This window comes from Episyrphus balteatus, chromosome 4, assembly GCF_945859705.1.
Source record: "Episyrphus balteatus chromosome 4, idEpiBalt1.1, whole genome shotgun sequence".
Classification (NCBI taxonomy): Eukaryota; Metazoa; Arthropoda; class Insecta; order Diptera; family Syrphidae; genus Episyrphus; species Episyrphus balteatus.
This window is the reverse complement of record NC_079137.1, coordinates 82,218,794-82,241,887: the sequence shown is the minus strand read 5'-3', so window position 1 is coordinate 82,241,887 and position 23,094 is coordinate 82,218,794. Positions and strand designations below refer to the sequence as shown.

General features: G+C 30.9%; 2 protein-coding genes across 2 annotated transcripts in view; one reads left to right on the top strand and one right to left on the bottom strand.

Annotated features, from left to right (window-relative positions):
- The first annotated feature begins 982 nt into the window (after positions 1-982).
- Positions 983-12,349, top strand: LOC129919754 (ecdysone 20-monooxygenase). Its single transcript, XM_056000778.1, has 8 exons — positions 983-1,178; positions 9,020-9,573; positions 9,771-9,969; positions 10,041-10,436; positions 10,494-10,665; positions 10,726-10,965; positions 11,029-11,238; positions 12,055-12,349. Exons 2-8 carry the CDS (start codon positions 9,336-9,338, stop codon positions 12,163-12,165), a joined length of 1,566 nt encoding a protein of 521 aa, XP_055856753.1. The 5' UTR covers positions 983-1,178; positions 9,020-9,335; the 3' UTR covers positions 12,166-12,349.
- A 198-nt stretch (positions 12,350-12,547) lies between these two features.
- LOC129919753 (kinesin-like protein KIF3A) overlaps positions 12,548-23,094 on the bottom strand; it is a 28,020-nt gene continuing 17,473 nt past the window's right edge. Inside the window, exons 3-9 of the mRNA XM_056000777.1 lie at positions 16,728-16,933; positions 16,140-16,665; positions 15,707-16,080; positions 15,459-15,639; positions 13,163-13,399; positions 12,980-13,102; positions 12,548-12,915 (exon numbers count right to left, since the gene is read on the bottom strand). Coding sequence (XP_055856752.1) covers positions 12,784-12,915; positions 12,980-13,102; positions 13,163-13,399; positions 15,459-15,639; positions 15,707-16,080; positions 16,140-16,665; positions 16,728-16,933 — 1,779 coding nt within the window. The 3' untranslated portion in view covers positions 12,548-12,783. The remainder of the gene's footprint in view (positions 12,916-12,979; positions 13,103-13,162; positions 13,400-15,458; positions 15,640-15,706; positions 16,081-16,139; positions 16,666-16,727; positions 16,934-23,094) is intronic.

Genomic DNA, 23,094 nt, shown 5'->3' with positions numbered 1-23,094 from the left:
TATGGTGATTGTAGTTGTATGTTGATAGTATGGTTGCCAACTATGTTTTTCGAATAACTAATGCCTGGTTTCTGGAATAACTTATTAAATCATATTCTTATGATCCTTAGACTCAATTTAAATTTGTAAAATGCTTTTTAAGTTCTCTCAAAAACCTTAGATTAGAAAGATAAAACCCAAATCTTTCGAGTTCGTACCACTTTGAATAGGTTTTTGACGTATCTGTCATCCGGTTTTGTTCATTGAGATTTATCGGGGCTTGAAATCTGTGATTAAAAACTTTTAAACTGATGGTTAAGTTAAAGTTTAAGTTCGATACTAACTTGACAGACATTCAATCAACTTTTCATAATTTTCCAATTTCAAATTTTAAAACTTAGTGAAGAAATCGTTCATTAGAAATTTCCACCATAATCGGTATAATATTTTGAAATTGTGATTTTTTTTCGTTCGATAGTATTTTATGTATAATGGATGTCTGGAATCAGGGACTATCCTAATCTCTTGTTGTAACGCGATCGTAAATTCGCTCTTCAGCATCAAAGAAAGCTGATAAAAAACTGGCAAGAATGAGACAAACACAATCAAACTATAAGAAAACAGAAAAATTCTGCGCAATCATTAAAATACTTAATGTCGACTAGAGACTATATCACGGCTCTATACAAACTAAACATAATAATTAAGTGGCTAGTTGGTGTCCGTTCGGCACACCACCAATCGAGGCGGAAAACTCTACGATACGATTACTATAATTATTATTCTGTTGTTTTCTTTCGTATTTTTCGTCGATTCTTTTTCATTCGAGGAGGGCTTGATTTGAAGTTTGCTTCTGGTATTTGTCGTCGTAGGTATTCGTTACGATGGTGACGGTAGAGGAGTGACGTCTGCGAGGAGAATACGAGAGCCAGAGCAGCCCCCAGATAACATAACAAATAGTGAGTTGTGGTGGCGGCGCTCGCGACGTTATTGACATTCAACTTGAAAAGTGATCGCAGTTCGGTTGGGTTTGTTTGTTCATCATATTATAAATTGTTGTTCGTTTTGTTTGGCGCGATGTTAAGTAGAGAAACATAGATAATTCTGATACAAACAAAAATTAAAAAAAAAAAGTGCAACAGTTTTTGTTTGACATGTGTCGACTATTTGTTTACACTGTACGATTATTTAAAGATCAGGTGAATTTGAATTTATTTAACATTGCATAATTGATCGTTACGTTTTTCGCTCTCGTTATTTAAATTCACAAGCTTATAGAATCTTTGAATGATAATGATGACTCGTGTGTTAAATATTTTTATTATGATTGTTATTAAAATTTTGTATATATTTAGCTCGAGGCCTAATGAGATGTTGTCATTTTGAATAAAAGCAAGTTCAACGTTCTTAAATATAGAATCGTTAGATGTATGTTAAAAATAAAAAAAAAAATAAAGAGTTAATAGTATCTATTGTGTGATGGCTGGTAAAGGTTTTTTTTTGCACAATTCATCGTTCGATGTTGAATAGACTTATATAAGATAGTTAAGTTACGTATACTTAATTTTTTTTTTTTTTTTTTTTTTTTGAGAAAAAGTAATAGAAAGACACAAGTAGGTATAGAAGAATAACTCGATTTATCATTTCTTGGTTGGGTTTTAATTAGATTCTTGAGAGAGAGAGTGTTCTGTTAGTCCTATACCTCCGACTGAAAAGGTTCTTTTTATTCGTAACTTATCGGAAATACTTTTCATTCTTGGTTCGATTATACAATATAAATTTTTAATCTAAGAAATAACGTTTCAAGTCTTTCTACAAGTCTTTATTTTTTTGTGTGAAAGTGAGTTTATTTTTTTTTTTGTTATATATTTTTTTTTTCCTTTTTTGTGTGTAACGTTTAAAGTGCCGGTCGCAACTTTCGACTGGATTTTATAAATACATTTATTTTTTAGATGTATATTTTTGATAAAAGAAAAAACTTTGGTAATAGAATTTTATTGTGAGAAAAATTATCAATTTGTGTTATTTTGATTGTAAAAGATTTTATATAATTTTGGATGTTCATAAAAATTCACAAATTAGGTTTGCAATAATTTTCTCCAATTTTTGTTCAACACAAGTTCCACTATTAGAAATTGAGCCTATGTCCCTTATTGCGAGTGTCGTTTGTCTATCGATAGACGCCTTTTATCGATAGTCGATCAGCTAAAAAGGTTTTTTGGCTTTGTGAACTATATTTATTGTTTAATCGTTCGATCTTTTTCGTGTACAATTTTGTTTTCGACTTAAACCCAAATCATAATTCACAATAGCAAATATCTTGGTGTAAAGAGATACACAATACCAAAACATGTATGTATTTATCGATTCCATCAAATTTAATCGCATCGAATGTTGAACGACACTCGCAATAAGGGCATATCACTATATTCTAACCCGTTAAGCCTGGTACGCTGTTCGCGCTAAATTTTAGCGGAGATAAAATTTCCATACAGGTTATCGATAATTTGTATGGGATCCATTTTAGCTCAGATAAAATTTTTCGATAATTTGTATGGGAGCTAAAATTTAGCGCGAGCAGCGTACCAGGCTTTAACCCCAGGTAAGGCCTACAAACAATTTTTTAGTCTTTATTGTTTATTGCTTTTGGGGTGTTGCTCTCAAATAAAAGTTAAAAATTGATTTTTTATAAAACTTGAAACTGTTAGTTAATTTGCTGCGAAATGGCGTATGGAATAAAAAATATTTTGATTAATTAATTATTCCTAATTATTTGTCAATGTTTTAGTAAAAGAATTGTAAAAAACAAAAATCAATAATGGCCGCAGGAAGCAAAATACGGTTGCAAAGTAGGGATTTTTACAAATTTCACAAGAATTGTATTACATCGAAAACCGTAAGGATTTGGGATGAACAAGTTACCAAATTCTGAGAGCCCTTAAGTTCTCCTATCAGCATATTTCGTTTGATCCATTACTTTTGGGACACCCTGTATATGTTTTCAAAATGAAAACAAATTATGTAGCGTTGTATGCGGACAAAATTTTAAATCCAAACGAACAAACCCAAATTCAATTTTCCAAAAAATAAGACAATAATATTTTCAAAAAAACAAGAAAAAAATCTTTTTGAAATGAAAACTTCTTTAGTGTCGTAGTGATTTGACACAAGATGAAACGATAAAGCGACAGCAAAAATCAATTGATTATAACTTTTTTGTTTTAATAGATAGATGAATGAAATTTAAACTGTAGATAGGTAATAGAATGAAGTTTAACTGTTCAAAATTACATAGATTGATGTCCCAAACCCAATGTACGTATTATTGGCACCCCCCTGTTACTAGGTACATACTTTATATGGAACGATATATTGACACCCCTTTTTAACCAGCCATTGCCTTTTAGCCAACTTATTTAAGTTTCCAAAAGGGCCCCAAATTCTAGTTAAAGACGGCCCTGCTCTTAGAATAATGCATTTCAATTTTATCCTGAATTTATATTTTTACCCTAAAATCCACTATATAAAATCTATAACCTTCTCGGCTTTGCTATATTACCCCGTTCTTCAGTTGTTTGAAACTTATAGCATTTTGCCTTGCTATACCTGAAAATATTATACATTTTTAGAATATATCGGAACCGGAACTTTTTTTATTTTTTTTTTATCAAATATTTTTGTTAAGTCATAAAATGGTTGTTGATTTTTAACCTTGATTTTGGGTGGATATATTTTTGTTTATATTTCAAGGTAATATAAAACAATTTAATAACATCCACTAGATGACATCAGTGAAAAAAAAAATAATATAACCCTTGAAATCTAAACATTTTATTCACCTGACTAACTAGATTTAACAGATAAGATATAATTCTATATTTGCGTTTTAAGAAATGTATGCTTGTAATTATTTAAATTAGTCAGAATGAATTGGAAACCTATAAACATTTTATATTTTAACAAACGACATAAAAAACTAGTAAACAAAAAAAAAATGAGTAAATAATAAGGTGTTTTAACTTCTTTTTATGCGTTGCCGGGCAAGCGCAGAAGAGAACCAGCCCTATACGGAAATTTCTGAATCTGTCAGAGTTAAATGTGGCAAGTGGCAACCCATACTTTGATGATTCGGAGAGACACAAAAATTACATGACATAACATTGGCTCAAAATTTTAAACGATTTAGTAAAATGCTTAAGCTATTTTAATAATTTACTAAGTTAAAAATCCGTTTGCTTTTGACTTAGTAAATTACTAAAATGCCTTTAGCATTTAACTAAATCGTTTAAAATTTTGCGCTGTTGAATGTAGATTTCAAAATCGAATCAAGAGGATAACCATAAGCTAACAAGCAAACAAAAATTCATGCGATCCGATTTCAAACCGATTTTGAAATCTAAAAATTTCGGTCTAATTTTTCTTTGTTTATGATTACCATCACGGTTCGATTTTCACCAACTGGTGTTAATTAATATTTGGCTTTTTTTCATTATTTTTGTTTTCCTAGTGTTTTTAAAAGAATTTGAAAAAATTTCAAATTATTATTTAAAACAACAAAAAACGCATTTATGTTTTATGGTAAAACCTATAGTACGCAGATCAAACTAAATTTTAGCTCCCATACTAAATATCGAAAAAATTTAGCTGAGCTATAATTGATTCCATACAAACTATCGATAACTTGTATGGGAGTTTTAGCTCGGCTAAAAATTATCTCGATCTACGTACCAGGCTTAAGTGAAAAAAATTTCAATAGTTATTTCCTGAAAAAAAAAAAAACCATATCCATTACTGTTATTCGAGTACTAATGCCATTAGAAGCTGAATTTTGGATCCTAAATAATATCGAGTCCTAACTAAGCCATTCCAAAATGGAGCCCAATCAAAAATTTTCTGACTTTGGATTCGAGTTCAGCACCCCAAAAACCTTTAGAAAAGTATATTTTGGTTCTTGTGGCAAAAAAAAGTTAAATTTTTTTTTTACTAATCGGTAATCGGTTCCACTTTGACACTACTCTAGTCTAATACTTGGCATCGATTTAAGTACTTACTATTGGTAAAATACCCAGGTTCTAGCTTTAGAGGAGCTAGTTATACCGAGTTCCAACCAGAAATAGGTAATAATAGGTGTGAAGAAATGAGTTGATACCATTTTGAGTACTAACTTTTACCAGTATCAGCGCCAAGTAGAGCTGTTGTAGCAAATCATATGTACAGTAAAACCTGCTAATTGGGACACTCTATAATCGGACCACCTCCTATTCGGACCGCACTTAATGCTTTCCCTGCTATTTTTCATACAAATATCCCTCTACAATCGGGACAACTGCTAATCGGACCATGGACCACCTTTATAACATTCTTTGCTTATTGTTTTACCTGTTTAATTGGACCAAAAGTCAAAAATATGAAACATGTGTGTTCAATGTTCTTATACATATGCATCCCATTTTTTTTTCTTGGCCAATTTTGCAAAGTTACATTTGTTATAGGCGGGGATTACTCAAAATGTTTAATTTTATTTTTCGTTTCTTGGCAAAGGAAACAATTTGACAGTGCAATAGAGTTTTTGAAGTTGATTGTTTTGTGAAATTGATTTGAAAAAGAATGTTAAAGTTAAAGTTAAAAGCTTTTTGAAAATTGTTGGTACCTATATTTGTTGTCATTTTTACGTGGGTTAGAAAATTAAAAAAAAAAAATGTTTAAAAAATTAAAAAAAAATTTTTTTTGTAATTTTTTTCTCTTGAAAAGTTTAAGAGAAAAAAATTTTATTTTTTGAATTTTTTTTTAATTTTATTTTTTGTTTTAAATTTAAGCTTTTTCTGGAGCAAAAATGTGGAAAAAGCTAGGAAAAACAATTTTTTTTCTCATTAAAAAATGAGAAAAAAAATTGAGCTTTTCAGAGCAAAAAACGTGATCCTTTAATTTTTTCAAAAATTCGATCGAGTGAAACAAAAAAACGGCTGGCTGGATTAATTTGATTTTTTGTAGGATTTTTGTGCCCATATTTACCTAACTGTAAAAGGCACACTTAACATTAGTGGTTCCCTCAATATTTTCGATCTAGCGCTCGATTTTCCAAAAAACCACCAAAAGCCCTTTTTTTGTTGCATTTTCAAATTCATGTGACATAAGAAAAAATTTTTTTTCGGAAAAGCAATGGCTAGTCGTTAAGTAAAATTCATTGAAGTTCTTGAAACCCACCTTTAACTTTCTGTGCGATCATTGGTTGCTGAGATATCGATAATCAAAGACAAAAGGATCCTTTTCCATTTGAAGACCGATATCTCGGCGAGAAGTGGACGTTTCGAGGTTTTCAAAAAACCAAATTAAAGCTAAATGAAGAAAGTATCCGATCCTTATAGTGCCTAAGCTAAAAAACGCTCGTAGACCAAAAAAAAAAACTAAAAAAATTTTGAAAATTTTTTTGTTGCTGGTTTTTCTGCGATCACTCAAAAACCGCAGAGGTTAAAAAATTTTAAAGTTCTAATCCAAAAACTAGACACTTGGAAATACAATTTCCTTCTTTATCGATTTCTTGTACGACCATTTCTTTCGGAGTTACGGCCTGTTGAAAATTGCCCAAAAATTTGGAATTTTTTTTTTGATCCCTTATTTTTTTCCAGTAGTGTATGAATGAGAGAAAATTTTTTCTAAATGGACCGGTCCGATTAAAAAGGAACCTCTATAAGTGGACCACCTCCTAATCGGACCACTTTTCTTCGGTCCCAAGGGTGGTCCAATTAAACAGGTTTTACTGTATTCGTTACTAAAATGCGGGTATTTGCTTCAGTAACGATTAACGAAACGTTACTTTCTAAACAGTATCGTTACTCGTATGTTTCGTTACTGGGTACTTAAGTAACGAAACATACGAAATACGAGTAACGACCCGATTCCAATTTCAATACTAAATCCGATGTACATATAAGATACGAAACGAAGTGATACACTCAAATTGTCGCATTTGGCATCGTATCGATATCGTTACCGTAATCAGAATGCTAACTCCAGATAATTATCTGGTTATGGTTATCTGTTAATGGTCTTGAAATGTAGCTTAAGAATGTACAAATATCAAATATATGTTTGAAAATCACTCTCAATAGAAAAAAAATAAAAAAAATGTTCGACATGGTGGTATTGAAATGTTAATATTCCGAAATCTGCGCGATGTACTTTTAAAATAAAGGTCTCTAAAGAATTGGGATAAGATTACTGAACGAATATAAACAAAAAATTACCAAAGTTTTGTCGAAAAATTAGGAAAAAAAATAAAAAAAAGTTTCCACGTTTTATCAAAAAAATCAGTATAGCTATTTTCAAACTCTTATAACATGAGAACGCCGCAACCTAAATTAATGTTTATGGCTTTAAAATGTAGCTTAGATTATAGAAATAGTTTTTGGTTAAAAAAAGAAAAAAATTTACACCCTTATACCAACGTACGAAACATACTTAAAATACCAAACATAAGAAACGAATCAAATACATGCAATTTACGAAATGCACGAAACATGCGAAGCATGCAAAAGTAACGAAACATACGAAATATACGAAACATACGAAAGTAACGAGTAACGATATTATTGATGCGGGTACTAGTATCAAAAGTAACGTACTCATTTTATCGTTACTTTTAAAGCCCTAGAGCCAAGACTCTATGAAGAAATCGGCCGATAGAGTCCTAAATTATTTTACTCATTTCTTAAAAATATATGAACGTATTACATATAAATACAAAACCTAATGGAATTTTTTAGTTTAGGAACAACAACATTTAAGAAATTATATTTTCTTTGAAATCGAATGCAAAAAATATATATTTAAAAAGATTTATTATAAAATTGATCAGTTGGACAAACAAATTGCGCAGCACTCTCTTCTTATTTCTTTTCCCAACTAATTCTTTTAAATATAATTTTTTGCAACATTATCTTCTGCAATAAATTTTTAACACCAAATTAAGCGATAAAATGAATTTTGAAGTGTTAAAATGTAAAAGTATTGTTGTACATTTCCAATTGCAAATTTTGTAGATCATTTTGTTTAATCTTATCTGGAACAATGTATCACACAGACGTGCGTCGTCGTTGCTCGTGACATGTGAAATTCTTATCTTAATTTAATATATATCCATTTGCGATAGCTTTTTTTTTTTTTTTTTGTTTGACAAAAGATACTAATTTGATTATCGAGTTGAGATAAATCTTATCTACCCATGGTAAAAGAATAATTCTTTTATACCTAAAAAAAAAAAACAGTCAGATTTTGAATAAAATTTCTACAAATTTTCAAATTTCATGTAGAAGATCTTACACGAATCCATAACTTATTCCCTCTCCGAATCAAACCATTATAGTAAATTCGTCATTTTCTTATCAGCGACCTTGACATTGAATTTTTACTCTACGAAATATTCTTATCGTTTTCTAGAGTTCTTTAGAGAAACCATAAACTGCCACTTGACATTGTTGTAATTTAGATTGTGTTAAGCAAGTTAACCCAATATGAAGGAATGAAGGTATATCATTTTTCTCTTCCTTATTATCAAGACAATTTAAATTAAATCAACAAAATAAAGAATCTAATAATGAAGCCCTCAAAACGATGTTTATTTTTAAAACTTGAGTCACACACCTCAAAAAGCACAATTTTTTTCAAGTTCAACTCAAATTTCAATAAACCAATTTTTTATAAGCTTGTTTATAAGTTTTATATATTGCGCCGTGCCACCCTGGTACCACTGTCATTCAGATCATATTACATCAAAGCGCAAGTAATTATATATTAATTGGGGCAAAAATTTACACAAAAAAATCCTGTCTAGCAAACTTGAGTCTTTTCATAAAAATAAATAAAATAAAAAAAAAAAAAAAATGCAAACATTGCACATGTTGTAGAACAGATTCAAAATGCCTTAATTTAGTACCAAAGCAAACAAGTATCGGTTAGGTGCTAAAATATAAATATTTTTCGATTTAATTAATACAAAAAACTTAATTACTCTACTGACACATTTGCATTTGATTTATTATAGAAAACCACCAACCTAAGGGACATATAATTATGTTTACTAATCTATTGCTGTCACAGCAGCAAGGTGGATAAGTTATATACATCTACACGACTTTTAAAGATTGTTACCAAAAAAAAACAAACAGAAAAAATTGCAAAAACGCTATCGCAAAAGCTAAAACAACACCATTCACAACCAGAGAGTGAAAGCTGCTACACACGCTACACATATTTCTCGCCTGTCACTGATAAGCTAGTTTGCTACTAAAATCTATTGTTAGTCAGTAGTTGTGTTTAGAATGTGACCCGTTGTTGGACTTCGCGCTTGAAGATCGAAGATGGCGTTTATACTGCTTGTTTCATTAGCAATCTTGCTAGCAGTTTATTTGAACTACAATTTCCAGAAATTGCAATCGAGCTGGTTTTCGCCGCTTGCTAAACGGTGTGACAAGTTATCGGCAATTAAAAAGGGCATATGGGATGTGCCAGGACCTTATCCGGTGCCATTTCTTGGAACTAAATGGACATTTCTGTTAGGGCAGTACAAAATAACCAAATTACATGAAGCTTATAAATGTAAGACAAACAAAGCAAGCCACCTCAACTTAAGTTCAGAACTTTTTGATTCTCTGATTGGTCGGAACCAAATGTCACCTAACTCTTTTTGATATCTGACCAATCAAATCCTCTTAAAATTCAGATTTTAAGTGCAGGTGGTCTGCTTTCAACTCGACCGTTTTCTTTGAAATGATTCTAATAAGATCCCTTTCTAGGTATGAATGAGAAATATGGTCCAATTGTTCTCGAAGTCACACCTGGTGGAGTTCCCATTGCACATTTATTCGAGAAAACCGATATCGAAAAAGTTCTCAAGTATCCTAGCAAGTATCCATTCAGACCACCGACTGAAATAGTCGTTTACTACAGAAAGTCAAGGCCAGATCGTTATGCAAGCGTTGGAATAACAAATGAGTGCGATTACATTTTTATAATATTTTGCCATCGACCTTTGAAACTAATTTTATTATTCTTCTTCTTGTAAGGCAAGGTCCAACTTGGCAACGACTACGTTCAGCTCTAACTTCCCACATAACTTCGCCGAAAATTTTACAAAACTTCCTGCCATCTCTGAATTCAGTGTGTGATGATTTTATTGAACTTCTTCGTCACAAAAGAAATCCAATTACGATGGAAGTGGAACACTTTGAAGATGTTGCCAATTTAATGGGTCTTGAGGCAGTTTGCACCTTAATGCTAGGTCGTAGAATGGGTTTCCTATCAACGGAATCTGAACAGCCGGAAAAGGTTAAATTACTAGCAAAAGCTGTTAAGCAACTGTTTGTATCACAACGAGATTCCTATTATGGCTATGGCTTGTGGAAGTACATACCAACTCGAACCTATTCGCAGTTCTCTGAGAGTGAAGATTTTGTCTATGAGTGAGTTTGAAACTGAAGTAAATATATCAACAGTATAGGTTTTAATTTTTCTTTAAGTATGATTTCAGAGATGGTAGAAAAAGCTCTTCGGGATGAAGAAATCGAAGTTACCAATTTGGACGATGAAGATTTGAAAAGTATCTTTATTAGTATTTTACAATTGAAAGATATCGATATTCGTGATAAGAAATCGGCAATAATTGATTTTGTTGCTGCTGGAATAGAAACGGTTTGCATAGTTTTTTGAAAAAAGTCAAAATAATTTAAATCTTAGCTTGAATAATTTCAGCTAGCCAATACGTTGATTTTTGTTCTTAATTTTGTAACTAGTCACAGCAATGCAACTGAGCAGATTCTTGCTGAATTTCAAGTGCACACAAGCAGTGTCATTTTGCAAGATGCAATTACAAATGCAAAATTCACAAAAGCATGTCTGCAGGAGACTTATCGTCTGCAACCGACAGCTTTTTGTTTAGCTCGAATCCTTGAAGAAGATACAACTTTGTCAGGATATGAACTTAAAACAGGGGTGAGTCATTATTTTAAGAATATATTTTTAATGATATTTATTTGATTACTTTTAATTTTGCAGACAGTAGTATTGTGCCAAAATATGATAGCCTGTCATAAAAACAGCAATTTTAAAAATGCTAGCCAATTTATTCCAGAAAGATGGATTGAAAATGGAACATTTAATGTAAACATTGAGAGTTCATCGATAGTTGTTCCATTTGGAATCGGTAAACGTACTTGCCCAGGAAAACGTTTTGTGGAAATGGAAGTGATCTTGTTGCTTGCCAAGGTAGGTGGTAGATCACTCATATTTGTTGGAAATAAAAAAATTTTTTTCAACTTGTATTTTGAAAAATAACAACATTAGGTCACATTTATCGCATGAATATTTTACTAATGGTTGAAAACATTTTCGAATTTTGTTAATACCTAAGCGAGTTAAAAGTTATATGAGACTTCCCGTAAGTACAAAAGTGAAAACTTTGAAACGTACTTTTTAAAAGGAAAACTTTAAAATATACTGCTGAAAGCTTTTTTTTCTAAAAAAAAAAAAAAACAATTTGCTTACTCTTTTTCACAAAAAGTGAGAAAAAACATATTTACTTTGCAAAAAGTGGTTAATGTTGTTAAGGCTTTAAATAAAAGAAAAAAATGTGCAACTAAAAAAGCTCTATTGCTAAACTCGGATATGGCGATTGCGATTGCATCGGCGGGCAAAATTGTTCCTAAAAAAATCATTATGGGGGTAAAGGCGATGAAAATTTTAGCTTCATAAAAGTTCAAAAAAGCAATATGATTTCGCATTTTTAGAAAAAAAAAATTCAAAATTAATAAAGCCGTTTTTTTAATTCATTTTTTAAAAATATTTTTTTTTAAATTAATCTAGTATTCAATTTTGTCATGCATATTAATGAACACCTAATGAACCAAGAAATATCCCGTTTTCTAAAACTAAATTTTTCAAAAAAAAAGCAAACAATTTTATTTTTAATTTAGAAAAACGTTTTTAAAAATTTTGATTTTTGAGGCATTCTTGAAAAAAATTTAATTTAATTTTTTTTTAATTTTAATTAAATAAACCATTTTTTTTTTAATTTCTTTTCAGATGGTCCTTGCTTTTGATATAAGTTTTCCAAAACCATTAGAAACTGAGTTTGAGTTCTTGCTAGTGCCGAAAACTCCATTGAGCTTAATCCTAAAAGAACGGAGTGTCTAAAAAATTTGTTAATTATAAGCGTTCACCTTCCTTAATGTCAAAATGTAGAGACTGTTGTTTTGTTTTACATTTCTTTTTTATTTAATATACTTAAATATTGTAAAGTAAAATATTAATATATGTATTAAGTGCAATAGATAAATTTCTTAAAACGAAATATGAAAAAATATGAATGTAGATAAAATAAAAAATTAGATATTTTATAAAAGCAGTGTTAATATGCAATGTTATAAAATGCTTTCATTATAAATAAAACATAATTATTTAAAATTTTAAAATTATTACTAAGAATTGAATTAATGCTTTGATATTATGTATGTATAATAGTAAAATATTTGAATTAATAATAAAATTAATTTAATAAATTACTCTTGTTTATAAAAATTATGTTTAAATACTTGACGGACTGAATGTTTCGGATAATAAATTTCTATTAACTTTAATCAAATATTTTAACAAATTTCTGTTTATTCTGTAAAATTAAACAATTTTTTGAGCATTTTTCTTTAAAGAATAAATAATTGCACACTAAAAACTTATCACAATTTAAATTAAAGAAAACAAAAACTAAATATTGTGCTTTTTGTTAGCAAAAATAAATTAATTTAGTTTGCATCACTAGTAACGTCTTGCTGTAGTTGGCCTTGGGACCCCAGAAGTTCTTGGTCTTGCCGACTTGGCACGAACAGGATTTATAACAGCTTCAGTATTATAACTCAAATAGACATGTGACAAATCAACAAAATCCAACTAAAACAAGAAAAAAAAGAGATTTATTTGAATACAATTTGACATAGAAACTCTAAAGAAAAACCTCTTTTGCATTTTGTTCATTATCAGCAATATGTTTTCTCATATTATTTCCTGTGTAAGCAACGCATTTTAATTGCCATTCACCAATATCTTCATTCCAATGAGTATATTGACCAATCATCATCTGAAAGAGAATGAAATTTATTTAAACATTTATTTCGTTGGAGTACTAATAAATACTTACTTGATATTCCTGAGGAATATAAGAATTCAATACAAGTTCACATAATGCCAATTCTCTGGATAAACTACGAATATTTTCGTAAATTCCTTCTTTCTCGCGTTGATGTTCTTGCTGTTGATCGGCCAGTTCAGCTTTGACACTCATCAACATTTGCATTACACGATGAATCTTTTTGGTTATTCCAGTACTGGCATCTTGCAAACTTGAATAACGTTCTTCGATGTCTATACGTTCAGTCTAAGAGATAGAGGAAAAATTGATTAACACACAAAATCTTATTAAAATGAGATTTGTAATACTTCTTTGAACATGTTCCTATATTTGATTTTTTTTTTTTTAATATAAGTGCGAGGGTTTGAATGAAATTAAAATTATTTACACATGACGAACTTTAAAAGAAAATACTATGGTTTGAAAACAAGTTTGTATGCAGAGATTGATGTTTCAAGAACACTTGCTTTCAAAAAGAATAAATGCTGTTTTGAATTATTTGTCATGTTCCAATTCTAAGAAGTTTGGATTTTAATATGGATTCTATGTTAAAAATGATACTTCTTAATTTTTAAGTTTCTTCATTCTTTTTTTTTTTTTTGATAGTTATAAATAGTGTTCGTTAGAAAAGATATACCGATGCAGAATGGTTTTAACCCTCTGTCGGCACACGGTTGCGAATTTGGCAGGACAAAAATAAAAAAATTACGATTTTTCAAAAAAGTGGTCACAAAAAAGTCTTTTTATAAGGGTGAAAATATTTTTTTTCGGAATTGTGAGTACAATATTGGAATTCCTCGGAATATTCTACATCAATTTCATACTTGATTCTTTATAAAATATTGTGACCGAAAAAAGTTCTAGCGACATGAAAAAGTATAAACCAAATCCGCACCCGTGTGCCTATCACGTCACAAAAAAGAGGTGTGCCTACAGAGGGTTCTTATTTTTATTTTGCGGGCGTTAAAAAACCTTCACGGTTTCAACGAAAGATGGCGATATTTGAGAAGACAGAAGTCAAGACTTGACCATACATTCATGAAAATTCAACTGATCGACAGACAAGTAGTTTTAAGCAGTTCGAAGCGGACCACGTTTTGTATGGGCAATTGTTAATGAGGTCTATTTTTGTGAGACTGAATATGTTAACCTTAAGAAGCAAAATACTATTTAGAGAGATAATGTATAATGTAGTTAGAGTTCAGTAATGAAAAGAAAGGGAAAAGGTAGGAGAAAGAACCAAGCCGTGGGGTACTCTCGAATTTGTTTTAAGCGTTTCAAAAATGAAGATATTCGTAAGACATTCGATTTACGAATTTCATAAAATTTTTAAATGGAATTTTTTTCGGCAAGGAGCGTTGATTTTTTCTCGAAAATCTTAAAAAAAAATATATTTGTTATTTTTTTAGCTCAATACATAGACCTGTCCACTGTGAACTCATATCTGTTAACCAAAACTTTTTACTAGCCTTTGATCCGAAAATATCGCTTCAGAATGATTTCCATTGCAAATACTTCAGCAACCAGACCTCCAATTCACAATCACAAATTTGTAATTATACTTTTTTTTAACAAATTTGTAACTTTTTGTATGGATTTAAAAGTTGGTGGAACAGAATTTGTGAATTATTTTACATTTTTTTGTGAAAAAGTACTTGTAAATTGTAATTTGTAAGATATTGAAATAGGCCCCAGACCTCCTGGAAATTTTTGGTTTTCAGCTATGAATAGAGCTTAAAGAACCTCAATAGATTTAGAGGAAATTTTTTTAAATGGAATTTTTTTGGCAAGGGGTTGTTAGCCTTGATTTTTTCTCGAAAATCTTAAAAAAATAGATTTGTAATATTTTAGCTGAATGCATAGACATGTCCACTGTGAACTCATATCTGTTAACCAAAACAATTTTTTTGATTTTTTTCTCGAAAATCTTAAAAAAAAAAAATAGATTTGTAATTTTTTTTTTGCTGAATGTATACACCTGTTAATTGTGAACTCATATCTGTTAACCTAAACTTTTTACTGGTCTTTGATCCGAAAATATCGCTTCGGAATGATTTCGATTGCAAATACTTCAGCTACTAGACCTCCTGGAAATTTTTGGTTTTCAGTTTCATGTTTTCAAAATATCGTGTTTAATAAGTAACCTTTGAATCTATGAGACGAAACTCTTCCAGTCGTTCATTAAGAAGTTTAATTTTGTTAAAATCTGATTTACAGGGACTGGTTGGCCAGTTGCTATTTTGCATCCATTCTAAGATACTTATCAGGGATTCTGATTGGCCTTGCTTCAACTAATTTCACTTACCTCCTTCTTCTGAAGTGACTTCCTCAATTCCTCTTCAGTTTTTTCTCGCATTTCCAATTCTGCAAGCGAATTCTCCAACAGTTTCTCTTGTGTCTGAGCTTTTTCAAGGAAATTTTCGCCGCCAACCAATATCTTTGTCTCCAGAGACATAAGTTTCGATTTTAATTGTTCTTGTTCGGATCTAAAAAAAAAACATAAGCTCGTAATTTTTTTATTTAAGACTTAATCAAAAGTGAAATATATTTTACTTTGCTCTATCCAATTCACGCTCACGTTCCTTTGCTTTCTTTTCCAAAGCTTCTTTCTCAGCATCGGATTTCTCAGAGTTCTTTTTCTTTTTGGGTTTCTTCACTTGACCATTTGTTACTTCTTCATCACCGGCTTCTATGGATATATCTGATGATTCGCTTTCAGATACCTCCTCCGATTCGGATGGTTCGAAACAACCTTCTTCCAATTGTTTGCGTAAACGTGCAATTTCTTCTTGGAAATGACGAAGTAAAGCATCTTTTGGCTCTTCATTAATATGCATTTTATTTTGAATACTCTTTGCTCGACTAGCATATCTCAGAGTTGAAATTGTTTCAACGTAATTTGAATGAGCTGGACTAATTGTTGCACACTGAAAATAAATTTTAACTTATTTAAATTAATCTTTCACCAAAACAAAAAAATATGTACCATGACAGTTTTTGAGTTACCACCCAAAGAGTCCTGCAACAATCTAGTAAGTTTAGAGTTCCTATATGGAATATGAGTACTCTTTCCATCGACCAATGCACTTATGACATTTCCCAACACCGAAAGCGACAAATTGATTTTAGTTGCTTCTTTCAATCGAATGCCGGTTGCTTGGGTTTTGCTTTGTCTCTCAGATCCAGCCAAATCAACTAACTGTAGTTTACCCATTTTAACATGTTGTGTTCCATCAGCCAACTCACTCGACTCAACAGTTATGGAAAATATTGCATGTGAGCGAGATGATTCAAGATTCATCTTAGTTGCTCCAACAACACGATTTTTATTTCCCAATTTCATAATGTTTTCCAAATCATCTGCATTATGAACCACATAGCCACTCAGATCTTTTACAAATACACCAATATCTGCGCGTTCTTTAACTTCGAGACTTTTGTTTACATCTTTCCCAAGGAGATCTCGAACTTCTTCATTATAGATTTCCATGTAACTGACCCGAACCAAAAACCTGTAAAAAAAGAAATGGACATTAGAAAAGCAATCTTAGAATGTTCTGGATTGGGTACTTACTTTTGGTTATCTTTAGCCTTTGCTATGTGACCGAAAATGTGTGCAAATGCATTTGGAATAATACCCTTAGTCTGTGGGGAATCAGGATTTCCGGCCATTGTGTAGGTCTTGCCTGTTCCAGTTTGTCCATAGGCAAGAATGGTGCCATTGTAACCTTCGAGTACTTTTTCAACAATGGGACGAGCTGTGTCCACATAAAGGTCAATCTGTGAAAATAAACACCTAACATAAGTTAATAAGGCAAAATGGATTTTCTTGTCTCAAAGTCTACCGCAGATATTTTCAAACGGATGCATCTGATTGATGTCTATGAATTGATTCCCTTTTACAAAAAAAAATAGTGACGTTTAGTGTTCTAATTTCTTATCACGAATAAGTTCTTGAATAATGAAACTAATTATGCTACGAGTCTGGTTGCAATAGAATTGACTTCAAACACAAATGTTAGTTTTTTGTTGTTTTCTGGTGACCCAAATAGAATTAAAAAAAAAACACATGCACCAGGTTTGGGAATAAAAAAAAAAAACAATACAACTTAATAGGGTTACCTTCTACGATTCATTTAGCTCAATTCAAACGTCGCGTCGCTCGAGCGGAAAATTTGTCATTTAACGACTTTAAACATATTTTTTGAAAACAGTTTATTCTTTTCATAACGATTTGGATGTTATTATTCCTCAACACCATATTGACAACAAAACGAGAAAATAATTTCAAGGTCATAAAACACTAAACAGTTGGTAGTACTCATTTGAACTATGTCACAGTCAAACAAACTGCGGTTAAAAAAATATCTATGTAGTTTGTGCCTTACCTACTGGGAAGTATCATATATATTATTACGGTTGTCGAACACCCTTTTCCTGGACTTACACCGAACAGATTTTAATAAATTATATCTTAAAAAAAGGCGAATTTCTGCCGCCAGAATCTGGCAAAATATAAATATATAAATGTTTATAATTTTTAAGAAATCTTAATTTGTTTAAAAAATAATATTCCATCCAAAATGAATTTTAAAATGACTTTTTATCACTTTCCAATGAATCTGGAAATGTTTGACATGGCGTGTTCCTGTTCACATTAGGGGTGTTCGTATATCATTAGTTCGTATCATCAGGGGCGTTCATTAGGCGAGTAAATTCTCCGATTTGCTTAAAAATTCTGATGGTTAAGCATTATTTTAAGCATTATTATGTACAAACAAATTGCAGATAAGTTTGGACAAAAATATGAAACCTGTCAAATTTTAGAAGTGGGGATGAAATCCTCTCAGAGAAAGAAAAAATTGTGCAAAAGTACGCAAACTCTTTTAGGACAAAATTATCATTTATTAAAAGAAAAAAAGAAGGCACTAGCTTTTGAAAGATTTCAGACTTTTGTCCCAAGAAATTTTTGGGCAGAAATTTGCAAGAGGGGCTCTCTTTTTTGTAAAAAAAAAACTACACAGTTTCAGTCTAATCAAACAGGAATTGGGTTAAAAAAGTTGAAAAAAGGAGAATTATTTCTGTTTTAGGCAGTACCTAAACAGCCCTGTTACATGTAACATTAGTTATACATTTTTATTTAATTTTTGGAACACAAATTAAAAATGCCAACTTTTGAGGTTCTGGGTAGTCAACCTCCGTAAAAAAAAGATCACTCAAAAGTTTTATTTTGTATTTAAGTGCCTTATATCATGTTTTCACTAAAATCCAAATGAGATATTTTCGTAAACTATTTCATTTTGAATGGTTAATGGTTAATGGTTAACCCATAGAATCCGTTCCACCCGTTGTGTCAATCAATCCGTTGAAATTGAAGGATGGGACAGAAAGGGGTGACCCAAAGAATACGTTGCATGACGGATTGCTTTTTGACAGCTCACTTTAAATTCCAAGGTGTGTTCGATATTTTCTCGATGAATGTGCACTAAGGAAGTTCTGATGCAAGAAATTGTTAACTATTATCGTTGTTCTTTTTTTTTTTAATAAAATAAAATACGCTACTAGACTTTATGTATGTTCTTGCTCTTCAGTTAAAAACAATTTTTAATAACAGATTATCATTTGTAGATATGACTTTGGCATAATAAAATTGAACTCTACAACAGAATTTTAGTATTTAATTGATATAATTTATTAGATATATCATTAAATGTTACTTTTATTACATTTTCTTCACAAATAAACAACTAAAGTTCACAATTCATAAAATCAGAAAAGAAAAGAACACAGTTCTTAGCTCTGAAATTCCCCGGTCTGCACTCCGAAACAGAAAATCGAACTGATCTATTGTTGACAACCAATGTCAAAGGATACGACAGATGAAAAAGTAGAAAGTTGGGCTATTTCTTCCGTCGAATTCGTCAAATACAAATAATTGATTTATTTTATTCATTTATCACATAATACGATATTTTGATAGGAATAATTATATTCCACATAGTGTAGTTCCGATAACCAATGAAAGATACAAAATATTTTGCTTATTTTTTACTTTGGTGTACTTAGCGTAGTTCCTTCAACATCAAGTGCGGTCCTACCTTTATTTTAATTATTCTTTCAGATCATTGAACACTTCTACATAAGATGTTTCCAAAATTATTGGAAAGTGGAAGTGTTCATCGCTTTTGACAGGATCTTTGGAATAAGTTCAGTGGGGAACTTCCAACGATTGTCAGTATAAGAAAATAGTCAAAAGAAAACAGAAAAAAAGAAAAAAAAATTTACAGCTATAGCTGGGATGGTGAAGACTGAAGACATAAACAAACAAAAGGAGGCGCGAATTGCGATAGAGTTTTGTGAATTTAGTTCGTGTTTTCCAAAATAAATATGTAAAATTAATTATTTTTTTTTAATTAATCGGAAATAAAAACTTTAAATTTGAAAACAATCGCGAAATATAAAAGTTTTTGTGGTTAAATGATTTCGAACACACAGTGTTTGTTGTAATGTAAGTGTGTGTGACAATATGTTTTTTGTTTACATTTTCCCTGCCGAGATATGTCAAATTAGAAAAGGAAAAGACAAAGATAGTTTTTGGAATTTCCCTTTATGAAAAAAAAACACCGCCAGAAACAAAACAATAACAAACGTTTAATGGCGTTTTTAATTGGCAATCCGGAATTGTTCTTCGATTCAGAATCCCAATTGAACAGTTTTTTTTATTCCGAAGAATCTGAAGTTTAACATGTGCCACATATATGTGTAATCGCGCCAAACTTCATTTGTTTTTGTGCTGCAAACATTTTGTACTGCTAACATTTAAATCTATGAATGTGTGAGTGATTCTGCTTCTGATTCTGTTTTTAAAACCAGAAGAGAAATTCTGTTTTTTTTCAGAATCAGAACTGTCAGTTTTGATTTTTGGTTTTTTGTGAAATTTTTTGAATCCAAAATGGATGCCATGCTATGGTTTTCGTTTTTTTTTTGTGAAAAAAATTTGTTTGCATCCATCATGGATGTAATGGCCTTCCACTGCGGAGTTAATATTAAAAAAACAAAAGCGACTTTTCTGACAGACAGCTGCCAAAGTTTATGTACAGTGGTGCCAAATATTTGCATGGATTTCAAAAATCAATATAGATAAACAAAAAAACACACCTATGGTTTTTTTTTCAAGATTTTTTGTAAGTACCTACATATATGTATGAACATATTCCGTAGGAACATTTCATCTTCCATTTGCCAGGAAAAGTCTGGGAAGTGTACCTATGTATGTACATATATAGTATATACATACATAATGTACATAAGAAAAAAGCCGGAATATTTGAAGGCTCCAGGGGAAAAACAGCACAAGTCCATTCCAACTCATTTCGAGAAAAATGCGTTTTTAAATTTTGTTCTCCATACAACTTAGTACTTAGCACACAATTTATTTATTTTTTCAGCAAGGCTTAAATTTGTTTTATAAAAGTAAGGATGCCATCAGATAGTGGTCAGTAAATACTACAAGACCTCATCATTCGTTTATTTTTGACAAAAAGTGGACATGTGCCGTTTTTCCCCTGGACCCTTCATTTGCTCTTTGCGTGCTATAGGGGCGTAAGTGTTGCACCCCTATTACGATTGTCAACTATCAATTCTTTGCCCCTGGGTAAAAAGGACTTACATAAATGATAGTTTACCAGAAAATCCGATTGAAGTTGAAAATCGATGAATTTTTGAGCATTGATCCCCTTATTTTTATAAGAAAGAGTTACTCTAAATTTATGTTTTTGATACCAAATAAAAGAGCTTATTCTCTTTTCATCAAAACCCGAAAGTGCAATTTTGTGACTTAACCTCTTTGTAGCCGGAAGCAAAGAATTTATAGTTGTTAAAAAAAATTTGATCTCTTATTTGCTTTGAAAAAAATTTGAAAACGAAGAATGATGCTAACCGTGAAATGTAACTGAAAAGATCCATTAAAAAAATGACCAGTTTTCCCCCATTTCGATTTTAAAACATCAAATTTCAGTATTTATCAACTATCAATTGATAGTTAAGGTGGTGAATGCATGATTCAACATCGGTTCAAGTTCTTCAAATTGACCAAGTTTGAGATATTAGTTGCGGCAACCTGTTTGAAATAGAGTTAATTATAAAATGTATGTACAACTTAGGGAACCTAGAATTGCTAAATTTAATGTGCCATATTCATAGCTGTTTAACTTAAACTGGGGCTAATCCAATGTATTTTAAAAGGGATGAACAGGAGTTTTTTAGTAATTCTCGACTTTTTAAAAAACACACTCTGCATTTACATTTGTACCTACCTAGCTATACTTTCTTTTTATTTAAGCATGCGAGAAGTCTCGCACGGGTAAGCTAGTAAAATAAAATTACATTTCAAATAAAAATGACTAACCCCAAAGTCAGGAAAGGAAAAATGTTCTCAAAACTGAAGTGACTTTGAACAATTGAAGCGAATTATGGTATTTAATTGTGAATTTTAAATTCCGTGTGGTTTTGGTAGAATCATGCTATACTCCAGTCAAAGCGTCGGAAAAAAGGGCCTCACCTTGCGATGAGAGGCACTGTCTGTTTTTATTTCATGGATCGATGGGGGTATATTTAAAAGACTTAAACCCAATTTCTCACCACCTGATCATTCTTTTTAGCGGAGTTATTCACAAAAATGCATTTTTTGGGATATTTTACTTCTAAGCTAATATCTTTGCTCCAGATTATCGCAGACCAAAAAATAAACATACATTCTCTTCCTTATAATATTTTCTATCGTTGTATGTAATTTCATTGTATTTGAGTGAGTAAATATAAAATGGCAGCCATTTAAAGTCAAATTCTTGTTGTTAAAAAACACATTTTTGTCATTATTTCGAAAAAAGCTTATATTATGATTGACATTTTTCTAACCTATTTTGTAGCCCTGTTCATGTCCTGCATTTTACAGAAAAAATCAGCTCTTTATCACCAAAGATGGCCGAGCTATTGATAAATGAACGCATGCAAAACCGGTGCGAAAACACCCAAAAATATCGTTTTTTGGGAATAACTCGACTTCAGAATGTCCTACGGCAAAAAATAAAGCAATGAATTGTTCGTTACAACATTTTCTATCAATTTAGTGCACAATCTTTTTGTTGAAACAAATAAAAAATAAGTAATATTAAGTCAAAGTCGTTTTTTTGTTTAGCAAACTCTTGCCTTATTATTTTGCAAACGGTGCGAGTATTGGCTAAGAAAATAAAATATTATTGTAGTCCTTTAAATTATCTACAATTTAAAAAAAAAATTAGCTCTCTACGACCCACACGAGCCGAGAAATTAATTTTTTAAAAAAGGTTCAAATGACCAACGAAAAAACATAAGACAAATTCTCTTATAACAAGAAACAATGAAAACAACCCTCTCACTGAGAACTAGTATTCGAATCATAAACAAGGGAAATTTTTTTGAATTTTCGTACGGATTAATGCTTTCTTAAAATTATAATAACTCGGCTCCCGTGGGTCGTAGAAAGCTAAATTTTTTTTTTAAATGTAGATAATTTAAAGGACTACAATAATATTTTATTTTCTTAGCCAATATTCGCACCGTTTGCAAAATAATAAGGCAAGAGTTTGCTGAACAAAAAAACGACTTTGACTTAATATTACTTATTTTTTATTTGTTTCAACAAAAAGATTGTGCACTAAATTGATAGAAAATGTTGTAACGAACAATTCATTGCTTTATTTTTTGCCGTAGGACATTCTGAAGTCGAGTTATTCCCAAAAAACGATATTTTTGGGTGTTTTCGCACCGGTTTTGCATGCGTTCATTTATCAATAGCTCGGCCATCTTTGGTGATAAAGAGCTGATTTTTTCTGTAAAATGCAGGACATGAACAGGACTACAAAATAGGTTAGAAAAATGTCAATCATAATATAAGCTTTTTT

Bases quoted from the DNA above. Each gene is read 5' to 3' on its own strand.
- LOC129919754 (XM_056000778.1), top strand. From the start codon at position 9,336: ATGGCGTTTATACTGCTTGTTTCATTAGCAATCTTGCTAGCAGTTTAT. The intron at 10,966-11,028 runs GTGAGTCATTAT...TTAATTTTGCAG, and splicing joins GATATGAACTTAAAACAGGG to ACAGTAGTATTGTGCCAAAA. The intron at 11,239-12,054 runs GTAGGTGGTAGA...ATTTCTTTTCAG, and splicing joins TGATCTTGTTGCTTGCCAAG to ATGGTCCTTGCTTTTGATAT.